This window comes from Scatophagus argus, chromosome 22 (genome assembly GCF_020382885.2).
Source record: "Scatophagus argus isolate fScaArg1 chromosome 22, fScaArg1.pri, whole genome shotgun sequence".
NCBI classification, from domain to species: Eukaryota; Metazoa; Chordata; class Actinopteri; family Scatophagidae; genus Scatophagus; species Scatophagus argus.
Window position 1 is genome coordinate 12,611,106 of NC_058514.1, and position 27,746 is coordinate 12,638,851.

The 27,746-nt window shown below is 40.6% G+C and overlaps 3 protein-coding genes, 2 long non-coding RNA genes and 2 other non-coding genes across 12 annotated transcripts in view; 3 read left to right on the forward strand and 4 right to left on the reverse strand.

Annotated features, from left to right (window-relative positions):
- The first annotated feature begins 101 nt into the window (after window positions 1-101).
- On the forward strand, window positions 102-8,713 carry LOC124053351 (DENN domain-containing protein 11-like). The gene is made up of 9 exons (XM_046378423.1): window positions 102-921; window positions 2,936-3,035; window positions 3,346-3,504; window positions 5,589-5,745; window positions 5,898-6,036; window positions 6,584-6,715; window positions 6,845-6,995; window positions 7,578-7,646; window positions 7,835-8,713. The coding sequence occupies exons 1-9, from the start codon at window positions 519-521 to the stop codon at window positions 8,028-8,030; spliced, it is 1,506 nt and encodes a 501-aa protein (XP_046234379.1). The 5' UTR covers window positions 102-518; the 3' UTR covers window positions 8,031-8,713.
- LOC124053353 lies at window positions 3,750-6,040 on the reverse strand. Its single transcript, XR_006842138.1, has 3 exons — window positions 5,907-6,040; window positions 5,553-5,710; window positions 3,750-3,891 (listed from the first exon to the last, which is right to left on the reverse strand). It is a non-coding gene; the product is annotated as an uncharacterized LOC124053353 (long non-coding RNA).
- A 1,464-nt stretch (window positions 8,714-10,177) lies between the features above and the next one.
- LOC124053350 (FYVE, RhoGEF and PH domain-containing protein 4-like) lies at window positions 10,178-19,679 on the reverse strand. Of its 3 annotated transcripts, XM_046378422.1 has the most exons (17): window positions 19,399-19,679; window positions 16,454-16,564; window positions 15,671-16,253; window positions 15,463-15,550; window positions 15,091-15,369; window positions 14,757-14,902; window positions 14,250-14,406; window positions 14,021-14,159; window positions 13,797-13,855; window positions 13,448-13,591; window positions 13,066-13,238; window positions 12,813-12,843; window positions 12,624-12,707; window positions 12,395-12,520; window positions 12,169-12,303; window positions 11,780-11,920; window positions 10,178-10,745 (listed from the first exon to the last, which is right to left on the reverse strand). In XM_046378422.1, the coding sequence occupies exons 1-17, from the start codon at window positions 19,529-19,531 to the stop codon at window positions 10,428-10,430; spliced, it is 2,847 nt and encodes a 948-aa protein (XP_046234378.1). In that variant the 5' UTR covers window positions 19,532-19,679; the 3' UTR covers window positions 10,178-10,427. The 3 variants fall into 3 exon arrangements, with proteins under 3 accessions (XP_046234378.1, XP_046234377.1, XP_046234376.1); XM_046378421.1 differs by having other exon boundaries at window positions 15,091-15,550; window positions 16,454-16,561; XM_046378420.1 differs by having other exon boundaries at window positions 15,091-15,550.
- An 896-nt stretch (window positions 19,680-20,575) lies between these two features.
- LOC124053724 lies at window positions 20,576-26,880 on the reverse strand. 2 transcript variants are annotated; one of them, XR_006842213.1, is made up of 5 exons: window positions 26,741-26,880; window positions 25,652-25,773; window positions 25,306-25,473; window positions 22,874-22,988; window positions 20,576-21,958 (listed from the first exon to the last, which is right to left on the reverse strand). It is a non-coding gene; the product is annotated as an uncharacterized LOC124053724 (long non-coding RNA). The 2 variants fall into 2 exon arrangements; XR_006842212.1 differs by having other exon boundaries at window positions 25,306-25,773.
- On the reverse strand, window positions 23,220-23,291 carry trnaq-cug. Its single transcript has one exon. It is a non-coding gene; the product is annotated as a tRNA-Gln (tRNA).
- On the forward strand, window positions 24,335-24,406 carry trnaq-uug. Its single transcript has one exon. It is a non-coding gene; the product is annotated as a tRNA-Gln (tRNA).
- The window catches only part of rerg (RAS-like, estrogen-regulated, growth inhibitor), a 36,497-nt gene continuing 35,505 nt past the window's right edge, over window positions 26,755-27,746 (forward strand). Inside the window, exon 1 of one of the 3 annotated variants that reach the window (XM_046379157.1) lies at window positions 26,755-27,111. The gene's annotated coding sequence lies outside the window, so the exon portion shown is untranslated. The remainder of the gene's footprint in view (window positions 27,112-27,746) is intronic. The other 2 variants (XM_046379158.1, XM_046379156.1) reach the window with 2 other exon arrangements.

Sequence of the window (27,746 nt, forward strand, 5' to 3'; positions counted from 1 at the left end):
CTTTCCACCAATTTGAACAACTTTTGCCTCGTCATTACTGCTATTGATTTTATATACATTAATTATGGGCGCACTGTCTCGTAAAAACGGAAATGTTTTAATCGAAAGTGCTGTTGGTAATGAAAGAATTCATCCGGACAATGTGTACGGGGAACATTCAAGAAACCAAAACGAACACCTGTTTCCAAATGTTCAACAGCTATTCTTAGGAGAGGGATTGTGACAGTAACTTGTGAACTGTTTTGAATGCAGCTCACATTAGACGAAGGAGTTGCCCTCTCTGAACAGCATCAAATTTATGATCACCTCAGACAAGAAAGATTATTAAGATCGATGTGAAAACTAATACGCGTAACATTAATTTGATGCAAAATGCAACCGTTCTGAATAGTTTAGAATAACTTTACAATGCGGGAATTGCTCTGAGCTGTAATTATCTACGAATGGACCTGGTGCCCGTCGGCTGAGACATCATTTACAATCCGCGGTGAGACTGACGAGGCGGGACCGCCGACAGGATGGTGGAGCGGTCTGACCGAGCTCCTCTGCTGGACTGGGAGGAGGTTCCGTCCGCTGAGAAGCCCGGCGGAGCGGCACCACCGGCAGCACTCGCAAAGGACCGACTGTCGAGCCCCTCCAACAGTCGTGCCTCATCAGGATGCTCCGCACCGGGGTTTGGGTGGAGCAGCGGTCCGGGGGGTCCCACTCCTACTAGGTCTGTCTCCAACGCAGACGGCTGCAGCGCCACACCCGCGACCTCCAGCACCCCGGCGGGCAAGGATGAAGCGCTGCGTCCCGACAACGAGGAGCATCACTTGGAGTCAGGATCGAGGGAGGTGTCGCTGGAAGACAGATTGGTGAAATGGGAGGAAAAGGACCAGATTGTGTCGGTCTTTGTGGTTACATTCAATACCAGAACAGGTGGGGTATAAAATATGCAGCATGGGAATTATTACTGTTTTATTAAATACAAAATGTTCAGAGACAAAGGAAAGGACAATGTTTATACACAGTGAAGGAAAAAGAAATGAAGCCCGCATAGTCTGCAGGGTCTGACGCCCAAAATGAAGAGCGCATGTGGGTAGTCAAGTCTGCAGAACCTTCTCCTACAGGTGTGGCTTTTTCTGACCTGGCAACAAGTTTAGAGACATGATTAAAAGCCATGACACCTTCTGTAGTCTCACTAGAGAACACAGAATGTCAGGATGAGCGCTGTTATGGAAATGAATCAGCTGGGTGTTTCTGCCTAGTATGGCCTATACATTTTTAATGAGGGGCATGTTGAAAACAGGTTGAGCCCCACAGGTTAATTACCTAGAGTGCATTTTAAGAATAATAAGATTTAATGTTTGGAAATGACAGAGAAAACCTGATTCAGTGGAGATTCCCTACAGGGTGGAGCGGGTCATGATTTTTCAGCATGTGAGACTGACATGACATGAACTGGCTTACAGCAAGGGTCATTGATATGGCTACTCACAGTGTGATAGTGGCTTTGCAGTAAAGGCTTCAATGTGAAACCAACAAATAGGACTTAAGGTAGATTAGCCGGATCAATTTTGTGCTCTGTACAGTCAATGCTGTTACCTTGGACTTTCCTTCCTCTAATGAGCATTTGCCACATGTTTCCTTAATACAAGAGCGAGGATTCACAGGGTAGCTCATGATAAGATTAAACACAAGACGTTATTGTTCCTAGTGTCGGGATATCAACAGAATATACAATAGGTAGATTTATGATATGAACTATTTAAAGTTGACAGTGGTTCATCATTATTTGTGTACCAGTAGAAGAAAACATGCCTTTTTGTTCAGTATTTTCTGCACAGACCCGTGATATTTTTAGTGCTTGCACCAAAATTTAATGTTATTTTTGTGTTAGAATATAAAAGAAAGTATATACTTCTGCCTTAGCATCACAATGAAGTGAGACTATCTCAGCACTTCTCTTTATTTTGGCAAGATATCACAAAAGATTATTAGATATCACACAAAAATATGCCCAATCCCTACAATTAGTAATCTCCACCTCTGCTTACTTCAAGGAGCAATCCACCCCAAAACACTTTCAAAAACAAATTTAAATAAAAAAAAACAAAAAAATACCCTGATGCATGTTTTTGAGGGCATTAAATGTTTTGATTTTTCTGTATGTCTTCTTTTTTTTTTACTGGAGTGTGCAGCAGAGAACTGGCAGGAAATGTGGTAAGAGAAGGAAGGAGAAAGACATGCAACACCCAGATGAAGTTGGCAACAAATGAGACAAAATGTGTAGAGGATGAATTACAGTAGGATTAGGATTCACTTATCAGCGTTTTATCTATGAAAATTCTGCGTAAGGCAGAATTTATTAGAAAAATATTAAAGAATTTAATCAGGCATCAAGAGTCACATCGCAAATCAAAGCAAAGGCCAATGTAAGATGTAACAAATAAAACATTACATCTCTACTCCTTTAACCAGCATAGCAACCTTTTTATATTGTTCTGTCTGTACAGGAAGCGGCTTTGTAGGCACTTCCCACTGCGTGATACTTCAAGTCAATAACAGCTGTCAAAGTGACAATCGAACTTCTTTGGTCATAGGTGGTTTTTAGTCTCTGAGGATGATACGGACCCGTGAGCTCAATGTGATGACCGATCACTTCATGCTCTTGCTCAAACACCACTCACTGATACATGTAGCCAGTGACTAGAGTGAAAACCACACTGGCTGAGTCACCTTCTCTGCTTCCCTGCTCCTATCAGGCTGTATTTGCTCAGCTGCCGCTCGAGCGGCAGCGGCCAAACGACAATGAATTCCAAGGAATCCAGTAGGGCTGTCGTTTTGTGAGCACGAAATGAATTTGTGATGATATATTTACCGTCTGGTCTTGTGTCAGTGTTTGCACATCTGCGTGTGTTAATATCATCTCTCTGTGGCGTGGGTGTGATAGGAAACATGCTGGAGTGGTGTCTGCCCAAAGACATGGACCTGGAGGGAGTGGAGTTCAAAGCCATCGCCAGCGGCTCCCATCGAGTCACCACAGACTTCATGTAAGTGTCTGTGTCTGAGTGTGTGGTCAGTATGCACACAAGGGAAAGTTGTTCACCTTCTTTATAATGTGAAGGACACAACCAAGTGGAAGAAGCTAATTTAGAGTATTATGATGCAGCCCCATGTCTTTCTCCTGGCAGGACAGAAAGTGTTGCCCAGCAAAAGGAGAAAGAAAAAAAAAAAAAGCCCAGCCATCTGGCAGTGCCTTTGCTTTTCGTGACTCATGGCTTCGTCTGTCTCCCTCTTCTCTCTCTCTCTCTCTCTCTCTCTCCCTCTCTCCCCCCCTCTCTCCCTCCCTTCCATCCGCAGATACTTCCGGAAGGGCTGCTACTTCGGCCTCGCCTGCTTTGCCAACATGCCGGTGGAGAGCACGGTGGAAAGGGGGGCGAGGATGAAGTCGGTAGGGATCCTGTCTCCTTCCTACACGCTGCTCTACCGCTACATGAGTTTTCTGGAGCACCAGGTCAGGTAAGAGGAGCTAGTTTGTACCACAGAAAGGCTGCTCATGCACATGACAGGAGCTGTTAGTACTGTCAGTGAACAACAGACTAAGAACGAGGGCTGCAACCAATGGCCAGTTCCGTTAGTGATTCATCATCAACAGTTTATTCAGTTAATTAATAGTATTTGGTCGCAAAATAGTGAAAAATGGACATCGAAAGCCAATTACTTCATATTCTTTACTTTTCCCAGCCAGCATCCTGAAGCCCAAAGCCCTTTAGTAGATCTTGTGAAGGTTCATGATCCTGTTACATGATCTTCCATAGGAGACGGAGTTTGTCCCGTTGTCGCTGAATTGCAGATGTTCAGATTTCCATTTCTGTTCCCAAGCACTTTAAGGACTTCCCATGTTGGCTGAAAAATTGAGTTTGAAAGTCAAACACACTTAAGTTTATAAAATGAAGACAAATCCAACTTGAACTAGCACATTAATTAAAACAACTGTTATTTTTTCCAAAGATAGTTTTGCCTTGTCCTGCTCTAATCTGCTGTGATTGGCTAGTAGTACTGTGACGTGATTGGCTTGTGCTCATTACCTTTACGGTTCTGTTTTAACGTAAACTGTGATCTTTTCCTAAACCTAACAAAGTAGTTTTGTTGCCCTAAACCTAACCAAACGGTGACTGAAAACTGAAAATAATTTTTAAAAAATGTGCCTAAAAACAATGAGATGTGACTTTACAGTTGAAATCTGGTCTCTGGTTAGCACACTAGCATCTGAGGCTGATCAACATTCATTTTCCAAGTATTTACATTCAAACTGAAATTGTGGAGAGGTGATGGCCCTGATGAAAGCATGCCTACTATGGCTGCTAATCCACATTGAGTTCTACATATCAGGCGTGTCTGTTCGGTTGTTATGTCTCACTAGTGAGAAACTTCAAGAATGGCATCACTGGTCTTCAGTTAAGTTCGTGTTCGTGTGCTGGGGCTTTTGCGCTCATCCAAACCTACTTCCTCTTCTTCTCTCTTTCCCCTCATCTCAAATAGAGCACGCTCACACTTTGCGTGACTTCTGTTTTCTCTTTCCCAAACCACAGATCTCCTTCAACAACACCACACTTTAATTATTTTAAACACACCATGAATAGTTTTTCTGGTGTGGACAGGCCTGTACACTGCAGTTTTACTCTCCCAGATTTGTCTCACCCCTGCCACACAGTCCCCTTTTTCTCTCCGCTGTCCCTGACCCTCCTCTCTTCGCTGTCCACAGTTCCCACACTCTGGCCTCTCCTGGCCTGCAGTCAAACGGTGGTCATGCTCTTTACTCATCATTCCCCACGTAGCTTGCTCCAGATACCTCAAATGCTGACTGCTGTTGCAGCTATATAAAGAGCTCACTGTTGGTCATGAGGTGGTTCCAATACTTAGGAATTTATGGATACTTTCCCCCTTTTTCCTTTTTCTTCCTCTTCTTTCCTCTATCTCTGATTGAATGGGATACAATGTAAGGCATTGTGGGTTAGGAGTTATTCACATTCTATAGCCATAATCATGGTTTAACTATTCGGCTGCTGTTTTTCAGCTTTACTTTAGAAGCATGTTTTTTTCCCTTACTGACATCCAGTGTGTTAGAGTTTAGTCCGGTCTGTTGTCGCTGAATGATGCCTAATGAATTTGTATTACAAAGAGCTGCAGCTGATTACTTCACTGTTTCTGCACTAATGTGTGACTCACTCCACATTTTAGCTCTACATTTAAAAACCAAAATGGCTCTCTCTGCTGAACAATTTTTCAAATAAACTCAAGGCATATGTAAATGTGAATGTAAAGAGCAACATTCACTTTTTGCCCACAGTGTACATCATGTTTTTTAAAATTATTCTTGGTTTGATTGGACTAGTTTTGGCTGGGATCATTGTGCTAGGACTGTATTGCAATGTGCAGAGTTTTGCACACACAGTTTTGTTGTAAGCTTTCCTCAAAGTAAAAACTGAAATTTAAAAAAAATATTTTAAAAAATCTGCTTATATGTTTGTGCAAATATGTTAATATGTTTAAGGTTTAGAACTTACCAGGTTTAAAGGTCTGTTATTTGTCCCCTGCTTCAGGCTCCAGCTTCAGTCACCAGGCCACTACTCTCCCCTGGAGGCCTTTTATGAAGACAAGAGAGCACTTCTGCCCCCCAGTGGCGATGGTGTTGTCACTGCATGTCCAGCCAACGCCTGGGGAGCTGCAATCAACCACAGCATGCACCCTGAGATGAAGGTAGGAGAAACATATCCAATTCTACAGCTACGTGAGCTGGTGTCCCTGGCTGGAGTGCTTTTTACATTATTTATTATTATTATTGTTATTTATATTTAACCTATGTTAGTTTTAAACTTGTGCGCCCCTGTGTATAAATATCCCTGTACCAGATCACCCACCCTGCAGGCTGTATGTCCCAGTTCATCCGCTTCTTTGGGGAACAGATCATGGTGCTGTGGAAACTGGCTCTCCTCCGCAGACGCATCCTTATCTTCTCCCCTCCACCCGTGGGTGTAGTCTGCTACAGAGGTGAGAAACATCTGCACCTGGGTCTGAATACAAGTATAAAGGGATATTTAGGCATTTTGAGAATTCTGCATATTTGTGTAACATCAAATGAGAAGACCAAAAACACTCTCATGCCTGTACATTCAGTGTGAAGCTGGAGCCAAGGTTAGCTTAGCTTAGCTTAGCACAAAGACTGAAAATGGGAAGAAGCAGCTAGCCTAGCTTGGTTTGAAGGAAACAAAATCTGTCTAGCAGCACTGCTAAATCTCAACAAGTTTTATCTGGTTTGTTGAATCTGTACAAAAACCAAAGGGCAAAACTGCAAATTTATTGTTGCTGAACTTTAGTCTTTCTGCTAGGCTAATCTTTGAGAGAAAATAAAGATCAGAAAGCTGATTGTGGGACTCTCAGGGTTTCATCTCAACATACAAGCAGTTCCTTTCCAGCTGCGTTAGTGTTGGACAGCATACACATCATGCACACATTCACATCCTGTGTTGCTCTCTTGCTCTCCCACACTCATGCATCATTTTTCTAATTTCACCCTCCACCCCCTCTTCCCTCCCAGTGTACTGCTGCTGTTGCCTGGCAAACATCTCCATCCCCGGGATCGGCGTGGCTGTGCCCGAGTTTCGCCCCTTCTTCTATGTTAATGTGGCCGATATAAGCGCCCTGGAGAACGAGCTCTCCTACGTTGCTTGTAAGTAGATACTCGAAACATGTTAACATTTTTGAAAAGCCCCACTGAAAAAGGGCTCAGGCTGGTTGGTCTGATGTGCATCTTTTACCAGCTCCCGTGTCTCAAATCTTGTGCGTTTTGATTTCCCAGGTACTACTGAGAAGATCTTTGAGGAGAAGAAGGATCTGTATGACGTGTATGTAGACAATCAGAATGTAAAGACCTGCAGAGACGGCCTGAAGCCTCTGCTGCGCCTCAGCACTGCAGACAGGGAGAAATACCGCAAACTCACTGAACAGAGGTAGGATACCACTGCTAGTCGGACGACTGCTTACACCTAACAATATGGCTACTGCAGTTTCTTTGGAGTGAGTCGCTGATACTCTGTGCTTCTAGTTGTGAATGTTTTAATATGTGTATTAATTTCATTTAATAATCAACCAATGCAACAGTTCCTTAGGTGAAATGTCAAACTAGTCATTTGTGAGTTAAAACATGGACTAACATATTGTGGGTTTTGGTGTTATCATCAGCCTTTTTAACAATAAAAAAACAGAGAATAAATCAGCAACCAACTAGTCTACTACACATCAAACATCCTTTTTTTTGGCTGGGTACAATTGAGAAAAATCTGCACTGAATCCAGAGAGTGACCTCAGTATGCACCTTATCTGTCACCTTAAGCATGTTAACTTTATATAGGCATTAAACTCAAAGCACCACTGTGTACAGCTCCACAAAGCTATGAGCCTAAACTTAACTTCCTTTAATCGTTCCTTACAAGAAAATATTACATATAATTATAAATCACAAATAATAGAATCTCTCCTGCTGATTTTCCAAGGAAGACCTACAAATAATGTGTGTTTGTATGTGTGTGTAGGCAGATGTTGCTATACTCCCAGGAGGAGAATGGAGACTGTGTGTCCAGTGAGGAGGATCTCTTTATCCTGTAAGTAAATGATTCGTTTACAAAATGAAAACTAGAGGAATGTGGGGACAAAGTGGATATGACAAAGGCAAACAAAACAACAGGCAAATGTCAAAGATATTTTCTAAATTGTTTAAAAAAAGGAAATTTTTTGTGGAGTAAAGGGCCAAACAAAATCTCAAACCTTCCTTCCTTTAAATCCCATCCAGGTTTTTCTTGGAGCAGAACAACAGGATTTTCCAGACCCTCAGTGAGGTGGCAGGGAGCTCTGATCCCACGCTGACCCATGAGAGTGTGAGGGCCATGGGTCTGGATCCCCATGGAGACAGGCTCTTCCTGCTCCACCTGCTGGAGATCTATGGATATGACACCCTGATGGTGTCAGAGCAGTTGTGCTGCAGTTGAGAGACAACAGACAGCTGGCTTTCTGCCTTTCATCACTGCTGGTTTTAAAAGGAGGATGAGCTTTGAGTGCTGCACTACTGGCCTCCTGGAGTTGGAGCTGACAGAAATCTCTCTGGTATAATGTTTTTTATTGTATATCTCCCTGCGCTTCTTATGTTCATTGTGGCTCTGTTCCCTCACAAACTGACGGCAACACCAATATTTACAGTCTACTCTCACGTATTTTAACCATGAGTAATGTGGTTAGTTCTAACTGATAAAGCCTACCAGAGGTATACATACAAAAAGATGGATTACTCATGCTTGACTAAAGTCATTTTCTGGATTGGATACAGTTGAGCAGTGTTTGAATGCAATGGAGGGCAGGTACCAAATCCAAGATGACAGTAACATGAGATAAATACTGAAGAGGGCTGAACTACTCAGACACCAAGTTGAATAACAGAGCGAGAGACTTCTTCCAATATGAAGACAGTGTCTTTGAGATTTTCAGTGATCAAAACTTGGACTGAGGATCAAAGTATGAAAATGTTGGTGAGAGGCAGCTTTGTGTAAATAATCCTACTTCCCCCCCCCCCCCTTGATGTACAGTGTGTCAACGTATGTGTGATATGGGGGGTCCACCTCTCTGCCAGTGTTGTTTTCCTTGTATGAAGTGCTGGATTTAAACACCGAATTTTTAAGCCTCTTTGTCCATCAGGGCGTCCTTTTTTGAAATCTAACTTTTCATTACAAGCAAGTCAAACCACCTTTGTCTTCAAAAGCCTTGTCTGTAAGCACTGTTATTTCAAGTGACACCTATTGCAATGAATGACCGGTTAGCTAGTTTTGGCCTGAGCTAAGACCAAAATCAGGTTTTCTAATTAAGTTAAACAGGCAAGGGTAATGTCCATGAGGACGTAGAGGCTATTTTAAATGGCTTATTTTCACCCTGGCTGTAGCTGGGCCTGCAGCTCAGAAGGATAAGCTGTTACATAGTGTGCACCGTTGAGTTACTGCGTTTCTTAAGTGTCTGGTTGTGTTTGCATCTCTAGTATCAAGACAAAGGTGGGCCTTTAAATGATGCGTTCACAACTTCAGATAAATCTCAGTTTAGAGACATTGAGGTTTTTTTTTTTTTTAACAGTTACCATTATAATTAATATAGAATTAATTTATAAACAATTCTCTAACTTTCATGCTCTGTACATCTTGAAGCACACCATAGCAGCATATACTTTCAGCTCCATCGACAGCAAAACACAGAAGCCGCACTTTTATCTTCCATTGTATATTGCTCTTAATGTGCAAGGTAGTGCATTTGTGACAAAAAAAACCTCAGTGTGAGCTTTAAAGCTGCATTAATCACATTTTCGCCACTAGGGGGCAAAAGAACTGACAAACAATAGCTACATTACTGCTATATCACTGGCTTCTCAAGTTTTTATTGGCTAACGTGTTGCTAACAATAGCATGGTATACAATTAACAAACAAAACATTAGTGACGTGGAGTTTTTTTGTCTGTTTCTTTTAGCTCTTCTCCAACTCCTGAAAACAGCTCAGTATTTTAGCTTCCAACTGTTGAACTTCTCTAGCTACCAGTTAACCATGTATATCGTTTGTTTAGTGATGGATAGGTAGCATATATTGGGTTTATCATAACAGGTTGCCGAAAACAAACTCCTACTGATGCTGGAAATATGGTTGATTAGATTAATGAGACTGAATCATTCCTAAATCTTCCATAAAACCAGAACTAGCTAAAAGGCTAATAAAGCTCAATAGAGCTAGAGATTAAGCTAACTCTCAGAAACACTGGCAATAACAGTAACCTCTATCATATTATATGTACATATGAGTCTGTGAATATAAAAATACTGATTAATGCATCTTTAAGCAACATTTCTGATTTCAGCATGCATACCTCCATGGATCAGGTATAGTTTCACAATTCTTGCAGGACAACAAGTGGGATCAGTTGAATGTGTTTTCTATGACAATTATGATCCTAGAGCCCCTGTGTATCACTGAAATACTCATGCAATTACGTGTTCAACTGTCTGCTGTAAGAAAACATAGCATATTTTCACGACAACGCATGGCACCTTAGACACCATGTACAGAGCTGGAGCAATCATGTTTGTAGTAAGGGATAGTACGACTCATGTTAAAACACCTTCACTTTATTTATTTTACTGTAAACCATTTCGGAAATAAAGTGCATTGCCACTTAAAAGGAAAACAGTCTGAATATCATATTATAACAACCTTTATATTCCTGAATTTCACTTCTAGATTTCATTCATTTCATCAAATATGTAGTTCAAAGCTACTGTCTTTATGGATTTTATGGTTCCATCTGTTGCCGTATGTACATGCTTGTGCGAGAACATTCCACAGTGTCTAATCTCTCTCAATCAGGAGTGGCTTTTCATTTTGCCACCGTTAGGTTCCTCACCAGTGAAGACTCTTCCATCATTAACATTACCATTAATGCCACATCTGGGGCCATTGGTGATGACGTCAATGCCACCGAGTGGGCCCTCTGGCACCCTGCCTATCACAGCAGCTTTCAGAACTGTCAGCCAGCTGTGCTTGACGTCCAGGCCGTCGCAGGAGAAAGTGTGGGTCATCCTGGATTGCCTTAAACAGAAACAAGGTTGACCCTGGAGCTCCTGAGGGGAATCCTCCACACCGCAGCCCAGTAGAGGTATACAGGACAGGGGCTTTGCATCCTGGAGACATGAGGGATCGAGAAGCACATGACTGATGCTAAGCTTGAAGCTGTGCGCGCCAAGATTTGTGTGAGGGAAAAAAACTGTCTTCTTTTCTTCCTCAGTATGGTTACAATAGAATAGTGCGCTTTCCTTTTTAACAGGTAATGAATCAAAGTTAGGTATAGGGATATTTCTCATAAGCTTACATACAATCTGACTTCTATGTGCTGCCACTGTTGGTCTTTAGAAAGAAAGCAGGTTTGAGGCACTTCTGCATTGGCTTCATTTTCCAAATCAATAGGCTCTGACCATTTATTATGCTGTGCATGAGAGAAACGTCCCTGAATGGTTTGATGGCTATCAAAATAAATATGAACTGTATGCTGTGGTCCTCACAGTCACCAGATTTCAACCAAACTGAACATTTTTGTTCAACCTGTTTGGCTGTGCTCTCCACCACCATCATATGACAACTTCATGTTGATTTGTTCTTTATTTCTTCTTCTTCTCAGGCACTCAGTAAAGTCATTTTAATGAAACAGAGCCGTAAAGACATTTACTGTGGGATTACTGCAGCTGTTTTGAAGGCGACTGATTCAACTCACAAGGACTTCAAAAACATATTCAGTTTTTTTGTGGATAGGTTTGTAAAAAAAATTTTGTAAAAAGTTTTATTAGATTTCACTTGTAATAAGAAGCAGCACAGCTAAAACTCTGTAGCCTTTAGCTGTCGGAATCCGTGCGGCTGATTGGTTGAACATCTCTTCACTATTTCAGCAGTGTTTCCTTTTTCACCCTTGGTTACATGGTGAAAAAAGGCACATGGTTACAGACGCTGACTCTTACATTGCGTGTTTACCACAGTGTGGTGATATATAACAACACGCATATCCACTCAAGACAGTCACACCCACATAAACAGTGAAATACAAACAGAGACGAGTGGGTGGAATCATTGCTCAACGTTTCAAAATAAAATGCAATAGTCTCTTACATAAAGTCAAGTTAAGAGTGTTACGTTAACATTATTGTTTTATCCCAGAGATGCCTACCTGTGGAGCAGTGTACAGACAGAGGGCCAGCGATTCAGTCCTGGTAATAACGGACCACACCTGATGCCAGGTGTTGGGGTCGTCACCATACAGCAGGAAGCCACTCATGATGCTGTCACTGGACTCTGGAGACATCTCAGACTAGGAAAAGACACCCAAGAAAACACAATGCTGTTACCCCCATTCATGATGCATTATATTTTATGCCACTAAACTAAAAAGGTATTTTCTCAACAGCAACATTAATTCAAAATATGTGTAGTAATTATACAAACCAAAACGTATATACATGTTTGTATGGAGTCCTCATAACACTAATGACTAAAAGGTAAACTTGTGATTTATGTGAAAACCTTTGTCATAACCTTCAGCAAACACACAAGGCTCACCTCCAGCATTCGTCTCTTCTTCCCCTCCCCCCTCTGACCAGTCAGGATGGAGTAACAATCTTTACACACTTTGTTCAGCTTGTTGCCATCATACTCTAAAGCCACTTTGTTGTCTGAACACTTCCAGCACACCACCTGTGGACCAGAGGAACTGTCAGGGTTACATAGTCCTAAAAATGAGGTTTTGTCTTGTGTGTGTGTGTGTGTTCAGCATCTCGTCACTCACGCAGCCACAGGCCCTGCAATGGTGTCTTCTCCTTGTGAGCGCATTGAAGGGCTCCTGACATTTCATGCATACGGTCACCTCGTTGTCCCTTATCCAGCGGGGGGCACGTCGGCCGAGTTCCTCTATCTGGGAAATGTGCACACATCAGCTGGGAAGTTTTGTAGTCTTATCGAATTTTCTAGACTAGATTATAAATAGATACAAGCTTCTTCCGAAGTGTCAAACTTACGGGTTCTTCTACGTTTAGTTCCTTAGATGCCAATTTGAAAGTTTCATTTTTCTTCTGAAACTCATCAATGGCTTCCTGAATTACCTGGAGATAAAACATGCTTTAGCAAACTCAGTTGACACTATTGAATCTTTTTATCAATCCACGTAATATTTAAAAATGTTGCACTAAATAAATATACACCTTTACCTTTATCCACTCATCTCTGTCTTGTTCAGAGCTTGAAAACAGACAATGAACCACAATTAAACTGGTTATCACATTGAATAAACTCTAGAAATGTCTAGAAATGTACAGAAGTTAAATATCACATCAGGTTCACAGACTAAAATGTTAGGAATGTGTTGATTTTTTGATCATGGAGGCAAACAATGCGAGATGACAAGAAACAGAGGTAAGCAAAAAGACCAATGCAGCTGACACACTTTTACTGCACACATACCTGGCCTGAAGCTCAAGGGTCCTCTCCTTTCCAGAGACCTGGAAGCTGTATGGGTGGTCTTCATTGGTGGTCTGCTGCACCTGCATGCCATCCACACCAATCCTGCAGCGCACAGTAAAACGCTGCCCAACTAGGCTGAACTTCGGAGTGCAGCACAGCAGAAAGTTGTTGAACTGCGAAGAAAAGTCATACAGCCAAGTTCCTTTTATGACCTGTAATTCATAGGCTGCTATTAGCTAGACTAACATAGAGAATGTGCCGTTTAGAGTAATGCTAGATGACAGAAAGGAAATTAAAGAGCTTCTGGCAGATTATGGATCACTGTCTCAACACAAATGAACAGACATGCAGTGTCTTTTCATATACACATCAGTGTTCTAACCAGGAACAGGTGCCTCTCCATGGCAGACGTGTTCCTGGCAGCGAGCTTGAGCAGACGACCTTCCCTGAGGAACTCGTTTGCCGGGTTGACCACTTCCTCCTCTCCAACCATCTCATAGATCTCCAGCAACCGCTTCAGGCCCTCCTACGGGGAGAGAAAGGGAAACATTGAAACCCATCTATATGGACACAATCATAGCCGTGCAGATCAAATCAGACTTATTCACTGTATGTAATTTCACTTACTTTCTGTCAAAATCCACAGATAAAAACAAAATATTGGATGAAAACCAGGATTTAATCTTACAGATTATAATGAATAGATGTTGTGTTATGTAATGGTAACATACAGCTTTGTGGATGGCGCTGTTTGAGTGGGTGGCTGCCATGGAAATTGTCTGCAAGGACTCTGCAGGAGGACAAAGGAAGACTAATTTATTTAAATCAGTCACAGTCAGAGCATGGATATTCCATTCAGAGCACAGATTCTGGTAGAATGACCAATAAAGTCAGTAACATCACATGATGAAGATATCAATATACTGAGATAAAGAAACTGATGCAGCAGACTTACTGTGAGCAAGCTCATAATCTGGGTTATCCTTGGGCAGTTTCTTTATGTAATCCCTGAGCAGCATCTCATAACGGGGAACCCTCTGGACTGGCTCCAACATGTGGTGCTGCAGGGTCAGGCTGTCACATGACTCCAGACTCTGGGGAAAAAAAAAAAACAAATAACATACAGCTCAGACCTCTTTTAGGTGCATAGGAACAAACACTGATACTTGCCGAGTGCATCTTACCTGTATGTCCTGGATGAGGTTTCTGAAGGCAGAGGAGCGCTCAGTCCAGGTCCTCAGCAGCTCCATGGCCTGGTCAAAGTTCCTGACGTAGTCGGCATACATCCTCAGGAAGGGTGCGTGTTGCAGCAGAACCTTACCCAGACCTGGGCTCACACACCTATATTTGGTGGAATTGGGAAGGTTAAAGGTATAGGAGACCAGAGTTACAGTAAAAGGCAAGCTATATATTTTTTGTTTTGTTTTGTTCTGTTTTATAAATTGTAGACTCTTTACTCCACCACATTCTTTAAAATGATGCAATGACTATGACGGTTAAGTGCTGACTTTGAGCTTTTATTTGAAGTTGTTTACATCCAAAGGTCTCCTTAACCATATAAGGGGTTGTGGGCCTTTTTAGATATAGATTCATCCTACTACCACAACCTGAAAATACGCCTTGCAAAATGCAGTTTAGTTACTGTCAGGATGGACCTAAATGTTATCCACGTTTATGACATGAACACCCACCACTGGCTCAGGCAGTTTTCCAGGTCAGGTAGCAGGAACTGGCTGTGGAAGGAGTAGATAGAGGAGATGTTGGAGAAGATGTTTCTTATCACCTCAGGAGGAAATGAGCCTCGACTTGCCTCCTCTGTCAGGCGTGCGCAGAACACCTATGGTTTCAGTTAAGAGATGCACGACACACTGAAATTAATTTTACATTTACCGGTCTTCCACAAAAGAAATGTTCTGTTCCTCAAGACTGACACGTGTGAAGGACATCCTTTCTGTAGCTTTATCTTTTAGCATCAAGTGTATCGTGTTTTCATGGAGAAAGCCACAAACAGACAGCCACACTGACCTGGTCTAGCAGGTGGAGACGAGACACGTAGGCCCTCTCAGTCTGCAGGAGTTCACTGGCTATTTTGTACAACTTCTGTTCTGTGTTGTCTTCATCTTTTGGCTCACCTCCTCCTCCCTCCTCTTTCTGGTCACTTTTAGACTCTCTGTGAGTCCTGCCATCTTCTGTAGTCGCCTCGTTCCCCTGGCAGGAAAATGTGGAGCCATATCCTTTGGTGAGCTTACCATCTTCCATTCTGTCATTTATTCCGTTCATGATTACTACTGTGGAATCCTTCCCCTGCAATACATCATTAATTTTTCTAGGGTGATGCTCTTTGCCTTTGTTTGATAGATGAGCTTCATTTGTGGATTGAGTGAGTCTATGGTTAACTGGTGCTTTGATGGTGATGGCTGTCCTGTTGCATTTGGGCGACTGCAGCACTTTCAGTGGAGAGCGCTGAACTTTTTCAGCAGGAATCCTGCAGAAATAAAGTGTATTGAAATTGGTGAAATGATTGGATTTCACTTACTGCTAAATATGTTACAGGAATGTATTCAGGTACTCAAGGAGCAGAAAAAGACAAAATAAAAAATCCAACCTGCTCTCATCCAAGTAAACAATCAAGTCAGGCACACTCAAAGATTTCCCTGCTGTCTTCTCTTGTCTGTCCATCTTGCCACTTGGAATTCTGTGCAGTCCTAGCCAGGATTTAGAGATCTTGGCAGGGCTGTAGCTTCCCATCTTCCCCTGCACAGGGCTGGGGGTTCGCAATCTTCCTGCGAGAGGGCTCTGGTTCCTTGGGGACAACTTAGCAGGGCTGTGTCCTCCTTCCCTTAGTGGGCTACAGCTCTGAAGGCCTCTTTTGCCTGGGCTTGGAGATCCGAAAACTGGACTGCTTGAAAGATTTGGAATCCCATGAATAGGTCTGGCAGGGCTGATATTCGCTCCAGACACACCATTCAGAAAACTGTTCCCTCCCCCTCCTCTGATAGGACTAGGGGAGCCGAGACAACTCTGTGCTGGGCTGACACAGGAAAGAGCAATGCTGTAAGCTCTGTTAGGGCTCTGGTCTTGCTCTGTTCCATTAGCTGGCTGAGGTAGTGTTTTTCCTGTAGTGGGACTATGGGCTTGAGGTTGCCCTGCCCTCAGAGGACTCTGGAGGTGAGCTGGTTTAGGAGGCACTGTAAAGATATGAACAGTACATTTGACTAATTAACGATTACAGTGCGATGTCTGATAGGGTAGTCCACAAAATACTGAGTCAAGACAAGTGGTGATTTCCAAGGATATGGAAGGATTCACTGAATCACACTTACAGTATTAGACTTTCATGGACAGCATTTATATTCAGGTTATGTAAGTTGGTTACAGATCAGCCTACCCTGTGGTTTGAAAGGTGAACCTTTAGCTGGGCTTCTGTCTTCCTCTACACCAGAGACGCCGTCAGAAGCACGGCCACAGCTGTACGAGCCACACACCCCACCACTCACTACTGAAAAGGAATGCAGTTATTATTTGATACATACGCATAATTCCCCATACTGTATAGCAATATTTTCTGTTTAGTATTATTTCTAAACTGGCTTTATAGGCTTAAATGTTTAACACACATAAGGTTAACTTATTTGGTTGCCACATTACAGGAAATGGGAAAATTCAGTCCATGTCAATGTTAGTTTATATTGTTAAAAAAGGTTGTTGTTTTTTCGTTTTGTTATTTTTTTTGTAACAACATCCAGTGTGCCCAAATTAGATGCAGTCCCATGTGAAACTGCAAAACTGCTATTCATCCTACAACACGGTGTACACAGTGTGCTTGTTAAAACACAAATATCCTGGCTTCACAACAGCTTACTACTTTCAAAGCATGCAACTATTTTTCCTTACCTGTGGTCCATTTCCAAACTTATACAACTTTATCCATGACTTGTATAACAAAGTAAATCTCTCCCGTTTACCCCTGGCTCTGGTGAAGTGTTAACAGATTTGTCAGTCACATGGACATGGCTAAAGCCTACTTTCTCAACACTGTCATACTTCTGCTTTCTCACTTCTCTCTTTTCTCTATAACGTCTTAACTTTTGCTGATCATGTCAACACGTAACACTCAACACGTAAGCAGAGTGTCGTCTCTCCCTCAGAGTCTCGTAGTTTTGGGGCAGCAATGACAACTAAGCAGAGCTCAAAAGCTTCAAATTACAGAGAAAGATGCATGTCGAAGCCAACCGCTACTAGGCCTGTGTACTGGCTAGAACCTGGCGATGCAATATGTATCTTTATACAGAGGTAATATACTGCAATGCTGTAAGCAAGGGAAAATATTGTTTCATAGACCTTATTTGCGTTTAATTCTGGCAATATTTGTTTGACTTCTTCCTGTCTCAGTTGATGTTGTTACGTTGCAGTGGAAGAGTCAAATGGCTGAAGACAGATTACAACACTACTGTCTGGCATGTCAGAGGCTTAAACACAACACAAAGTGAACCGCAGCCAAAAGTCACCCCTAACCACTAAAGGCATCAGCTTGCTTTTATGTTACTAAAAAGCCTATGCCAGTACTTTTTTAATTTGCCAGGCTCAAAAGATACTGAAATATACATATGTACATAAACACACACACACACACGAAAGATTAACTGGAAGAATACAGCCTCCTCAGAAGGTGCTTCACCTGTTGGATTATTTGGAAATAAAGAAAAAGTCTGTCCACTCCAGCTTCTCCGCTTTTTATGATTGAGTTTTTGTACAGTTTACCAGTAAATAAACCATTTTAATTCATGAACTTTAGGAGTGCTGGGGGGTGGATTTTGTTACTTTGGATCAGAACCAGGCAGCTGTTTACATTCATTACGCTAAGCTAAACTAAGCTAACCAGCTGCAGCTCATGTTTAAAAAGGAGAGAAATGAGAGTGAATATCTGTCTTTCCCAAATGTCCTTACTGTTGTCCAATTATTCAAACTAAATCAAAAAGTAAAACTGTGCACATCAATTTCAAGCCTCTCATTTGCAATAAAAACAGAGTTAAGCTTTAACAGGTTTGCAAAAAAAAACTTCAATGTTACTTAATAACTTTGCCTTTAAAAGCCACGTTCTTTTTCTCTAAGTGTACTTCAACAAGCCTCACATCAAGCCAGAGAATAATTTGCATTGAAGAGATTACACAGATGGTACTGTTGAATCATGCATCTGACTGTACCATTGGAGCAAACATACTTCTTTAATCTAAACCGATAAGTCAGGCCCAATGGGGCAACAGAGCAGCTTTGTGTGTTTGTGTGTCTTTCAGGGATTGACCACAGTCTCAAGACACAAAGGCAAAGTCCAGGCTGAATCAGGGGAAAGCGATTTCACTGCAGTAATCCAACAAACTACGAGGCTAACAAACGCCAACTGTGCCAAACAAAATTCTCTCACACACACACAAACACAGCTGCTCTTGTCACCCTCTTACAAGAATCAGAATCAGAATCAGAATTCCTTTATTAATCCCTGGAGGGAAATTCTTGTTTTTACAGACATTGCACATGCAGTATTCCCGACCAAGAAAGGAGAAAAGTGCAGAGTATAAAAAATAGGATAAACTTAATAAAGATAGGATAAACAAAACTAAAATCTCAAAGTACAGGTATTTACAAAAAACTGTATTCAAATTTTTAAGAAAATTTAAAATACAGGTATGTGCATGTGTAAAAAGCCAAAATTTTTACTGCTGTTTTTCATTTTGCAACTAACTGACATTTATAACAAGTATTTCCCTTGGTCACTGTGAATGTTTGAGGGAGGAGTTGTTGTTTTCCTTTACTGAATTATGTAATAAGTGCATTAATAATCTAAGACAGCTTCCTGACAAAATATTCTGAATGTACTGTGTGTTTCCAAACAATAACCACTCATAACTGTTCCTTTTTTGCCATAAAATCCACCAGCTTATCTATGGTGACTAGAACAACAGCAACAAGGACTAGCAGGTCTACACAATGTGGTTAGTCTACAGCTGATCACTTTTTAGGCATTTTAAAGGTTTAAACAGTTTTGCATACTGCAGAAAATAAATATAAGGGCCAATATTTTTATTTTAATTATTTGTATAGTTATTGTGATTAGAAAGAATGCCTTGCCTGTGACCTAATAGTTCATATTTTAATATACCCATAGCCAAAATGAGCTACTGGCTAACTACAGCAGGCTTGCAGCCTGTTTATAATAAAAACAGGATTTATCACCTGTCACAATGAGGTTTGAAATTAGTTATAAAAAGTCTGAACTTTATTATAAGCTAACTAATGTGTGGACTACAGCGTTAGTCTTAACGAAAAGCACCTCACCTGTATGTGAGGAGTGGCAGTCCACCGCAGCAGCAGCACCTTTGACCTTCCGGCGGACCGCCACCCTTCTGAACTCCTCCGTCTCACGGCTGCAGTTCAGAGTCAAACTATTCCTCTTCTTCAAGTCAAACATTGTCACTAAGTCGCCTCAGTTCCCACTTCGGCCCACCGCTTCTCCAGCAGACAGTGAAATGTATGGACAAGAGGGAGAGCGACTGACGTTCATTAGCCTAGCTCACGTGCTCAATTAATCTCTAATATATCCGGCTGTCTGACAAGCACCGCCCCTCATTTAAAGCCGCAACCCCGGACACGCCCACTGGAGGACGCGGACCAATCAGCCGGCACGTTTGTCAGTTTGAACACCGTGAACGACATCTATAAAGTCATGATTGTGTAAGATTTCACACCATCGCTTAAAACCTGATGAATAAATTAATGTGTTTGTGTTTGTAATCATGTCGATATTTACATTTTCTAGCCTATGTTGATATTTTCGTGTTTTATTTAGTGTTTTCTAAAGTAACGATGTATTTTCTGTGTAGACTTTGAATAAGCTCATTACTTAAAAAAAAAGTACTCAGTAGAAAAAACAACGTATTCATCAATGAATAAATGAATAAAAAAAGGACATTTCTGAAATAAATCAATAATGTAAGGCAGAATTTAAAACAAGTGACTGAATATAGATAGATAGGCCCAAAATAAATAAGTAAATGTCTTCAAATTATTTGTAATTTTTGAGGAAGTTTTTCTACATTTCTAAACAATTGTTTGTCCCTCAGTAATAATAATAACGATGATAAGTGCCGTAACCATTTGTCAATTAACTATTTAGTCCATACAGAAGGTTAATCAGCCACTATTATATGATTAAGTAATTGTTTCGTGAATTTTCAAGAGAAAACGCACTCCTTTTTTTGTATATTTGTAAACTGATTATTGGACAACACAACACAATATGTCACCATGCGCTCTGGAAAAATATGATGTTTTCATTTTATAGTCCGAACAACTTTTGATTAATTGAGAAAATAATCATCAGATAATAATAATAATAATAATAATAATAATAATAATAATAATAATAATAATAATAATAATAATAATGACAATAACAACAAAAACAACAATGGCGTTGTTTTTGTCTGAGAAAAACTTCAATTAATGTATTCAGTTTAGACTACGTAGCCCGTATGACAAATAAACATCAAATCCACAGATTTATGACGTAAAACATATTACAGCACATATAAGCTTCTGTCCGCTATAACAGTTATTTATATATTAAGTAAAGAATGATATATAATATACAAAATAGGTTAATTCATTTTGTTTATTTCATTTATTACATCAAACCATTAAACCTGAGTAATTTCAGTGTATAATTCGGAAACAGATGATAACGTTTGTAAATGTGGAGGTGACAGGAAGAACATTTAAGGATATTCATGTGGTGATTGAAAAACATCAATTTTCAAGGTGCATCCGTATCATCGAGTTAACATTGAAAGTATAGAACAAAGATGGAGACCGGGTCATTTTTTAAAAAATAAAATTTCTGTTTACTGCACGCGACATGGAGACGACGTCAGATATGGAACTCACGTGAGGTCTACGTCATGTGGTCAACCTTCACGAACTCGACAGTGTAGACACATTAGCGCTGCATGTGAATGTGGCTAAACGTGACTCGCGTCAACAAATGTGACAAAATCACAATTTTAGATATCCTGTAGTCACAGCTTTCTTAAACTGGAGATCAGACACGATCACTCTGAAGTCTCCAGTCAACAATTTACATTTTGCTTCAAGATGCTCATATTTTTGAATAAAATATCGCTAATAAATGATTTCTGAAAGTAACATTTTAGCAAAGTAATTATGTAGTTATATATGAAGATAGTACGTATTTGTACCAAGAGCAAAATTCATGTGGATTATTGTGTCCCTGAGAGCAGGTCTTTGCATCTGGCAGGGCGGGCAGCCATCCCTGGTAGCATCTTGCACTGGGGCCCATGGAAACTTACTGCCCCATATGAAGCGTATGGTTGGCTGTATTATGTACATTTGTATATAGTTTGTGTCATCATGGCTGTGGAACACTCAGATGTTTTTTTATTTCTTGGAGTTGGCCTGTGTTTCTGACATAGTGGCAACTATGAGGGAGCTCTGAGGAGCTGTTGAGATAAGAGCCCTCTTGAGAAGACTGTTTTTCCAACAGGATGAATTAGGAACTCTAAATGATCTGTCAATCATCCCACCAGCTGCCCAGTGTGTGCTGGCACAGGCACCAGTCCCCCTGCAGCCTTGAACAGCATTAACCACCACCAACCCAAAAATGATGACTGTGCATTTATTTTATCTTACTATCACAACTGTCAGAATGATCAATGGTTCCTCTGAAGTCACTAACTGTTATTCACATTTATCTGCAGTTTGCCTTTCAGAAAAAGAAAAGGAGTCCCAATGAGACAACACTTTATCCATTTTCAGTTAGGACGAGTCCCCGGATGTCCCCCTCATCTGCTGCAGAAGGACCATCAAGGACCAGAAGGACCTGAAGATGATACATTTGTCATGTTTGGTAGTGGCGCCGTGGCCTGGTTTGTCATTATCAGGGACTGTTCTTATCTCAAATTAACTCACATTAATAGGAGGCAGTGAATTAGCTGTCAGACATATTAGTCCTCAGTGACACACACACACAGGTGTTACAGTGTGTGTTTGCATTGATACTCATATGAAAAAACTGTGAATTTCAACAGCTTCAAAGCAGAACTTTTCTGTCAAATGATTAATCTTCTCTGTTTACTTCACTGCACTATTTCTGAATGATTAAGTGGGGTTTAAACCGCTGAAGTCACAAACAGCTCCACAGCTCCACCTAGTGGAGTTAAGACGCCATTGACAAACAGGTCCCTCACTGCAAATCTTCTTTGTGGTTGATGTTATTTTTAGTCCATCCATTAGGATTTCTTCAATTTAATTTTTTTTTAATCCTCAAACCATATCTGTATTAAAATCACTAATTATTTTATTATTTTTAATTATAAATCAATAAATTAATCTGCATACGCACCACATCATTTTGCTTTCAGAGAAATCTTCCATACATGTAAAGTTATTCCTTATTCAAGGTACTGAATGTTATTTTCTATAATAAAACTGGATTGCACAACGAAATTCAGTTGTGGTTCCCTCAATGCTACATACAGAAAATGTATTAACAGACACTGAAATATTAGAAGTAGAATAGAATATAAACAAAATACAAAATATATAAAAGTGGAGCAATAAAAATGAAACCTTAACTACAGTTACAAGGAATACATACAGTTACATATAGATATACTGTATATAATATCAGTGTAACATTTGCACTAGCATATTATAGTGGGTAGTAATAATTACATATTATCATGCTTGTTAACACAGTGACGTTCTCAAACCTGACTGAATCTGACTGGATCACCTATTAATGGGAGTTTCCTCCTGATGAGTGGGGCTAAATTCAGCATGCAAGCAGCACTCTCAAGCGGATAGACTTTCTCTGGCACTCCGGTCTTTCCTGCCCTCTAGTGGTTAGGCTGTGGAATAAATCAAACAAAGCCGGATAAAAAATATTATGTATAATGATATTAATGGATTAATAAAAACATGACAGATCTGCAGGTAGTATGTATGCAAGTTAATGTCACATGAGAAATCAAGATGAAGTCAACATTTCTGTGCGGCAAAAGGAAAAAAGTTGCGTTTGAGTAGTGGGTTTGGAGGGCAGCCCCTCCAGGAGGGACCGAAACCTGACCTCTCGCAAAAGCAGGTCCCACCGAGATTTGAACTCGGATCGCTGGATTCAGAGTCCAGAGTGCTAACCATTACACCATGGAACCACCACACGGTCTGACCACGCACTTGTGGAACAGTTTTATAAATCGTATGGGTAGACTGCGAGTAAGTAAAATAGGATTTACCTGACATAAAGTCCAAGTGACTGCCAGTGAGCAGACACAAAGAAAGCAGGCGTAAGTAGCTTAGCTGTGTTCACAGCAAAATCACGAAAAAGTATGCGGGAAATAAAAAAACAGAACTGCCCCCCCCCCAAACACGATAGGCGACATGCTTGTCATGCTGCTTTCACAGACGAACGGAAAAAAAAATATTCCATTGATTGGAATGATTTTTTGAAACCGTTTACAGCATGTAACGTTAACGAATACGAGAAAAAAGAAGAAAAAAAAGTTACTGTATAAATAAATATTTTTTCCATAATTGATTTTTAAGAGCCATTTTCCATGTATTCATCTTTTTTAAACGTTGCCACACAAAAAACAATTGTCAATATATTTTGTAGTTATAAAATCTGTGGTCTAATCTGAATTGTCTAAACTGAATTAAATTGGTGCCATCTAGTGTTCAGAATTTAAAATGTACATACACATACAAAGAGAAAAGTGATTAGTGATTTTAGCAGTTTTCAGACCCGTTAGAGAAAACACCCATGGAACCAAATGATTCTGTAAATGACTGTTTCATCAGATGTGCTTTTGTAAAATGAATCTCCAACAAACTGGACCTGAGAAACAGGTTTTAAAAAAATGACTGCTGAAGCCGAAAAACAATATACCAACATCTATGTGGTAACTATGAACCACCACTGTGTGCTGAAAGTGGTTTTCTCACAGTGTCGTGATTTTGTTCTGAACACAGCTAAGCTACTTATGCCTGCTTTGTGTCTGCTCACTGGCAGTCACCTGGGCTTTCAGGTAAATCAGGTAGGTCAGGTAAATCCTATTATTATTATTATTATTATTATTATTATTATTATTATTATTATTCGCTTTGGTACTGTGAAAGACAAAGGACTTAGTACTCAGTCACTCAACCAGTACCATTTATAAAATTGTTCGATAACTGCTTGACTAAAGCACATAGTGGTTCCATGGTGTAACGGTTAGCACTCTGGACTTTGAATCCAGTGATCCGAGTTCAAATCTCGGTGGAACCTAATTTAGAGGTAAACATATCAGTGAGCATTCAAGCTTGTAAACATCTGTGTTTCAATAACACTGCTGTCTTAACTGGCCTTACTCTGAGGTTGGTTTTAGAACTTAGTCATCTTTTCGGTGTATGGTCAAGCAGAAGCCGAGTAGTTGATGATCAGACAGTGTGTCTCGGTTTATTTTGGAGTTATTCTGCCCCCTAGTGTCCAGAAATCAATTAAAGCAACTTTAACACCCTCAAAAATGATCATTCTGATACAGACAAACTAAAAATAGTTTATACATATTACAGTGTTTGTTGCACTAACGTGGTGAAATATAGGCATGCCATATTGTTATTTTAGAAATTAAGATGTCTTGAAAAAATATAGGGTACATTTTTGCACACTGTGTCATGATATATTACAGCTGAACTTTGGCCACAACACAATATCTAGCAAGTCGCAACTGTAAATGTACATTCCTGGTAGATTATGTTGTAATGCTTAGATCATATATTACCTCACAACTACAGTCACTTTGTGCAGTCTTTATGGCCTTTAATAAGCCTTTAAGATGCAGTAACAGTTTTTTACACCAGACTTTCTAGTTTCTTTCTTTCTTCAGAGTCCAGAGTGCTAATCATCACACCAAGGAGCCATGACAGAACAGTTTTATACATGATATCACCATTCATGTTATACAGACTATATGACACATCATATAATCAGTGACACAGTAGCTAACATTACAAAAAAAGCAAATTTTACTTGTTGTAAATGTGTCTAACTTATTGAACTTAGCCTTACGTGTGACAAGAGTTGATGTGTTAGAGAGGCATGACATACTGAAACGACTTTTACAGTGAGTGATCCTCCTCACAAAAAATGCTCTATATCAAAAGTACATATATTACTACACTGACCTGGGGTAGCAGGAGGAGGTGAGCCACAACAGCTCTCTCTGTGTGCAGTAGTTCACTGGCTTCTCTTTGCTCCTCTCCTCATCATTTTGGTCAGTTTTTGACTCCTTGTGAATTCTGCCTCGTTCCACTAGTAATCACTTCACTGCTGCTTTAATGGTGATGGCAGGTCTAAACCAGTTAAGTGAAAGCAAAAATCCAGCAGAAATAAAATGTAAGTCAAGAAATATTCAAAAGTGATTGGATTCTATGTTAGTGCTATACAAGCAATGGGGAAGGTGTCCAAGTAATCATAGTGTGCAAACAGATTAAATTAATAATTCTAGTTCAACATTCAAGTCAAACACACTCAGAGATTTGCCTTCTCTCTTCTCTTGTCCTTCCATCTTTCCACTTGGAATTCTCTGCAGTCCCAGGCAGGATTTAGAGTTCTTGGCGAGGCTGTCGCTCCCCATCGCCCCCTGCACAGGGCTGGGAAGAGAAAGAATGAATGCCTTTGGGTCTTATTGGTTCATATGTTAATGTACACTGAGCCAAAAGGAGCTACAGGTTAACTACACAGGTGAGGTTCCCTTATTTTTATAGTAGATTCTCACTGATGGTTCAGGTTTTTTTTTTTTAACTCAGCTGACAGCACAAAGTGTTAATGTTAATGTTGAATTATAAAAAAGACTGGTAATTGGTTGCAAGGAGAGTCAATCCCAGCTGTACTGTTGAAGCAGCAGCAGCTGCACTTCTTGGGCTAAAACCACCATATCCTGAATAATACATCAAAGCAAGATCATTAAAAAAATTATCAGACCCTTTCACTTTGTTCAAATTTTGTTATGTTGCGGATGTATGTTTACATGGATAAAATTATTTTTCCCCTCATAAGTCTACACTAATTACCCCATAGCCAAAAACAGGATGTTAGAATTTCTTGCAAACATTAATAAGAAAAGTATTAAGATCATCATTATATTATTATTAAGAAGTAATTAGACAGTTAAAGTACATTTCAGCAGACTTTAAATACAATTTAAACATTTTAAAAGGACAATTTAAACTGCAATTATGAGCATAAAAACCAGATTAGTTCACAAAATAACCAAACTGTCTATGACCAGTTTGACCAATAACTTTAAAGCCATCAGGTTCTGTCTGCCTTTATGTTAGTTTAGTTTTTGAACATTTAAGTTTTATCCTCAGTGAAATGATTGGTTATAATGAAGAAAAACACATTTCAACAAACATAACTAACCTGCTTTACTAATATATAATCAGATTATCCGCCTATAAAAAGGTGGAACGTAATGTTTAAACAGGTACAAGTCTGGAGCTTGCGGTAACGCTTCCTGCCGTTAGAGGTCGCTGCCCCCCGTCAGTGTGGAGGTGCAGCGGCATGCAGCAGAGTGTCGGTAACTCCAGCAGCTCCGCGCCCTATATTTCCACTGACCCTCTGTTTCAGGGATTCATTCATCTCAGTCAGGAGCCCGCTGTCATTCCCAGCGCGTCAGAGCTGCTGCTTAGTCTGTCCAGGCGACATCTGTCCATCCATTCATCCGTGTATCCATCCAGCTCTGAACAGCCCATCTCTCCTTCCACCCAGCGGTGCGCTGCGTCCGCGTCTGCGCCTGGGAAGGTCAGACACATCATTTTCGATCAGCGGACCCGATAACTTTTTTCTTTTCTCTCTTATTCCAATCTCCCTCATCCGCGTTTCATCGCCGGGACTTTATTGGTGCCTTCAGCCGTCGCTGGTGAGTCCTGCTGCCGGTGTTTTCCAGTGAGGTGCGTCCCTTTCGGACACAACACTGCAACACTGAGGTGTGGAGATGATCAGACCTGTGCTCGGGCCAGAAGGTTTAATATTGTACAAACATAACGGAAGCTTTAACGAACGTCGTTCACATGCTGTTTTCTCTGGGACGGAGACGTCTCTCAGGGCATAAAATAATATTTCAGTGATCTTGGGGGGACATGTGGACAGAAATGTTTTGGTTTGCATGTGACTTTAAACGAAGATTATTTTCCTTTATGTTCATTTACATTCTACACTGCCTCGATCGCGGTTTTCTGTAGGATTAATATTACGGTGGCATTTTTAAAAGTTGGACAAATCAGTCTATAGTCCATCAAGGCTGTTAAATGGGAACAAGATAAAATATAAACTCGTAGTTCTCTGTAATCCAGTGGACCTTCAGTTCAGTCTTGAAGAATGTGCGGTTTTATCTTTGCTGCCTGATCTCCTTTCACCTTCCCTTATAGTTTTCGAGAACATAATTGACATTCATGAGCAGCTCCGAGTGTTGCATAATAGCTCACATTTCAATGGGATTTAGGGTCAGGCAGCACATCCCACACGAGTCCTTGCCAAACCGGGGTCCAGGGAATCCCAGGGGGTCCTGAAGAAGCATAAGTGAAGATGGCTTTGATATCTCTGCTGTTTACTTGACTTGAAA